At 29.5% G+C, this 4281-nt stretch overlaps 1 protein-coding gene across 2 annotated transcripts; it reads left to right on the forward strand.

The window, feature by feature from the left end:
• Nucleotides 1-1247: 1247 nt before the first annotated feature.
• Nucleotides 1248-2971, forward strand: LOC141707024 (uncharacterized). Of its 2 annotated transcripts, none has more exons than XM_074509983.1 (4): nt 1248-1399; nt 1499-1636; nt 1709-1906; nt 2562-2971. In XM_074509983.1, exons 1-4 carry the CDS (start codon nt 1294-1296, stop codon nt 2819-2821), a joined length of 702 nt encoding a protein of 233 aa, XP_074366084.1. In that variant the 5' UTR covers nt 1248-1293; the 3' UTR covers nt 2822-2971. The 2 variants fall into 2 exon arrangements, with proteins under 2 accessions (XP_074366084.1, XP_074366085.1); XM_074509984.1 differs by having other exon boundaries at nt 1730-1906.
• The last annotated feature ends 1310 nt before the right edge of the window (nt 2972-4281 follow it).

A 4281-nucleotide genomic window follows, 5' to 3' on the forward strand; every position in this document is an offset into this window, starting at 1 on the left:
CTATTATATATTTATCAAATGCCTCATTTTTAATACATCACTAGTCATGTCCTATTTTTTTCTAAATAATAAAAAATTTATTTACTATTTATAATTCAGATATAATATTATATCAAAAATAACGTATATTGCTCAAGTTAATATACAAAAATTATGTTTTAAATTACAATTTTTTATTATCTATACTATATTATAATAGATAAAACATTAAAAGTTTGGTAATCGGTCGGTTGGTACTTGCTGAAATTAATTAATTACCCTTACTTAACTATTCTAATTCTAATTATTGGGTCGATCAATTCTAATTTTAATTAACATTGAAGTCAACTTCCTCTGGTTTACCAATTTCATTCTATTTTATATCGAACTCTATATTATTATAATTTATATTAAATTCAACTTCTTCTACCAATTTAAATTATAATTCATATCAAGTTCTATATTATTCTAATTTGTTACTTCAGGTTAAATTAAATTTAAGCAAATTAAATATAGTTATTTAGATTTAGTTGATATAATGTGACTCGGGTTAAGATAAAATAATAATACTATCAGTCCTCCTAAAAAAATTATATTAATGAATTTGGATAAACAAAATAATATATTTATTTATGCAGAATAAAAAATATTATACAATTGATTTATACTAACACAAAACTAAAATAAAAATATAATTCGACCAAAAAAACAAAATTATATATACTAATTATTCAGTCTAAAACAAAACTACCTTATTGATAAAGACTTTAAAAAAATTAAAATTAAATTAAAAATAATTAGTTTAATTTAATTGGTAGTGGACATCGGGTTAAAATAAAATAATATAAATTACTTATATAAAAATAAATCAAATTAATATTAAAATAAATATAATTCGTATGCTAATGTGACTAAAAAAACAAATTTTAACCTAGTATTTATAAAGTATCAAGTGGGGGATTGCTCTTACTGCCCAGAAGTCCATAAATTCAATCAAACAGTACTTAACAATTAGAAAAATATGAAATTGACCATCGGTAGCACTCGATCATATAAAGATAGACATGGATACACATTTACATGAGATATAGGCTGATATAAGTTTAACACCGACTCGTAATTGTAGGGCCAATTAGGCGTCAATTCATGCATATCATTTTTTCTGCCGTTGAGAAAATCAAATTGTACACGTGTCCAAATCTTAGACCCCGTAAACATCATTTATTACAGACTCTCTAGCCTATAAATAGAGACCTAAACCTAATAGTTTTTCTCATTCTAACATCTTTAAAAAACTATAGATACAAAACCAAGATGGGTTCGAATAAGGCTTATATTTTACTTGGCCTTTTCATGGCCATTGCTCTTCTCATCAGTTCAGAGGTCTCTGCTAGAGAATTGGCCGAGACAGAGAAAAACGGTAAGTTTTGTTTAGTAAATAGTAGTCAATTTTTTTTTGTAAGCTTATTAATTTATTTTAGCATGAATGTTTAATATGAAACCCTACATAAATGTGCAGATGTTGCAGCTACTATTGATGGACATGGTGGTGGCGGTCCTGGTGGAGGTCACGGTGGCTGTCGTCATGGATGGTGTGGTCATCATTGTTGTGCGGCTGCCGAAAATACGGAAGAGGCCACTACTTCTGAGGAAAATAGTAAGCTGTTTTCTTCAAACTCGCAGATATACCTATTTGAATGAGAAAACACGCATGCATATGTATAACCAGCTTTCTTTTACATTCATGCAGCTATGGGATACGGAGGAGGTCGCGGTGGCGGCGGAGGAGGCTTCCACGGCGGTGGTGGAGGAGGAGGTTTCCACGGCGGTGGTAGAGGAGGAGGCTTCCACGGTGGTTGCCGTCATGGATGGTGTGGACGTCATTGCTGCAATTATGCTGGTCAAGCTGTGGATGCAGAGGAAAACAGTAAGCTCTTCCTATATATTATGGGCCTGTTTGGCGACCACATAATAAGTGGCTTATTGGCTTTTAAGCTTATAAGTACTTATCGATGAGTGTTTGTCGACCAAACTTATAAGTTGAATTTACAACTTATAAGCTGATAAGTTGAATGTTAGTAACGACGTACTTTTGCTCAACTTATTTTGATTTTTAAATTTTTTATTAATTTTAGTTTTTAAATTTATGTTTTTAAATGTTAAGTTAATTTAAAAGTCATGAATTAAGATAATAATATTTTAAAAAAAATATTTTAGTTCATTTGAGTTAAAAAAAATTCTGACTTATAAGTAAAATTAACCAAACACTTAACTAACTTATAAGTATTATATACTTATCACTTTTAAGCCATTTATTAATTTTAAGTCATAAGTTACTTATTTTAAGATTTCCCAAACGGGCACTATATTTAGTTCCATACTTACATATGTACATAATTTATTGTGAATTTGGCCCAAATGACATATTTCTAAAAAATTGGATTTTGATATAATTTCAATTTCATAACATTTAAGTTTAGGCATTAATTAAGGAATTTGAAATGACAATTCAATTCATCATGTCATATGAAATCTAAAATTCAATTGAATTTACTTATATTCGTATATACTCCTACGTGCAGGTGTAGCAGATACTGAGAGTAAATACCAAGGAGGCGGAGGATGGAACCAGGGTGGAGGCTACCACGGAGGAGGCGGTGGCTGGAACCAGGGTGGAGGCTACCACGGAGGAGGCGGTGGCTGGAACCAGGGCGGGGGAGGAGGATGGAACCAGGGAGGTGGAGGATACCACGGAGGCGGTTGCCGTCATGGATGGTGTGGAAGGCACTGCTGCTATGCTGGGCAGACAGCTGATGCAGAGGCTGCTGAGACACAAAACTAGACACAAACTTTCAAGTTGCATGTCATGCAGCATGCAGCAGTACTCTTAAACTGAGTTTGTAATAACTGATAATAAAAGGAAATCATGTGTACTACTTCATGCGATTTAGTGTACCCAATAAAAGCTATATCACTTGATGTCTTGCTTTAACTACTACTCTTTTAGTATTTGATGATTGCCCATGTATGTTTTCTCTTTCTGTCCGACTGTCCCCGTGTAGTAACATTTAGGCTTTAACTTAAATCTATCATAGTGTAATAAATTGTAGTCTTGGATTATTTTAAATGAGAAAACCAAGAATTGGTGACAGAACTTTTCAAAAGAAAAATTGCTTCCCCGCAGTGAATTGATCATATGATGGAAACTCCGATTGTCCCGGCCTTTTTGGAACCCAACAAAATTTTGGAACCCAAAAAAACTCTAATCATTTGAAAAATTTTAAAATAAATAAATTTTTTAAAATAAATAAATTATAACTTAAAACGAATAACTGGCTGAGAAATGATAAATAAATAAATCTTACTATTATATAAAATATGAAACATTAAAAGTTTTGGTACGGTATCTGTTTTTTGGTACACGTTGATTTTACCTAACTATCCGTATATATTTTTATATATTACTATTAATTTTTAAAACGAATTATAATTGAAAAAGGATTGTACTTTGCAAGAACTTTGTATCAACGTATAGTCATTACGTCTCTAATTTCATATTATAGGAGCCCCGTATAAAAAATTATATCAGATTGGGATATACTCCCTTTTCAATCTTATACAAACTCCGTGTAAATCAATACCTAAATATATTAATTTATATACGAATTATGTTATTCTTTTTGTTTTCATCAACTAAAACACTGTTTTCCCAAAAGTATTTTGAATAATTTTAAACAAAATATTATAATTACAAATAACTAACACTTTTTTCTACTAAAAGACATTATTTTTTCTATTTTAAATAACAAAAGTTGCTCTTTTCCCAAAAATAACACGGACAAATTTATTTAATAAAATAATATATTATTATTATTATTATTATTAATAATATCTATAATAATAATAACAATAATAATATCTATATAGACTTTTATATTATATTACAATAGATAGAATATTAAATAATTAGTAATCGGTATATGCTGAAATTACTTAATTACCCTTATTTAATTATTTATATTATTTTTACTTAATTAATCTTATTTAAATATTTTAAAGACCCCGTCTTTAAACCCATTATAATCTTAACTATGAAAGACCAATTTCATATAAATCAAATGCATGTAACCCTAAATTCTAACAATAGAAGTCTCATTATATACGATACAATTCAATCAATTTACAAATTATGATTCAACCCTGTACCTATTTATCAATATACTGGTCAATGTGAAGAACAAGAAAATGTTTTATTGGAAAACATTCTAGCTCAAAAAAGGAGCATCAGGGTGTGGTGCTCAT

The sequence above is a fragment of the Apium graveolens genome, chromosome 2 (assembly GCF_009905375.1).
Source record: "Apium graveolens cultivar Ventura chromosome 2, ASM990537v1, whole genome shotgun sequence".
Taxonomy (NCBI): domain Eukaryota; kingdom Viridiplantae; phylum Streptophyta; class Magnoliopsida; order Apiales; family Apiaceae; genus Apium; species Apium graveolens.

What these genes read in the sequence shown, in the direction of transcription:
- LOC141707024 (XM_074509983.1), top strand. Translation starts at nt 1,294, where the DNA reads ATGGGTTCGAATAAGGCTTATATTTTACTTGGCCTTTTCATGGCCATT. An exon ending in CACTACTTCTGAGGAAAATA is followed by an intron (nt 1,637 to 1,708) that starts GTAAGCTGTTTT and finishes ATGTATAACCAG; the next exon opens with CTTTCTTTTACATTCATGCA. An exon ending in TGTGGATGCAGAGGAAAACA is followed by an intron (nt 1,907 to 2,561) that starts GTAAGCTCTTCC and finishes TCCTACGTGCAG; the next exon opens with GTGTAGCAGATACTGAGAGT.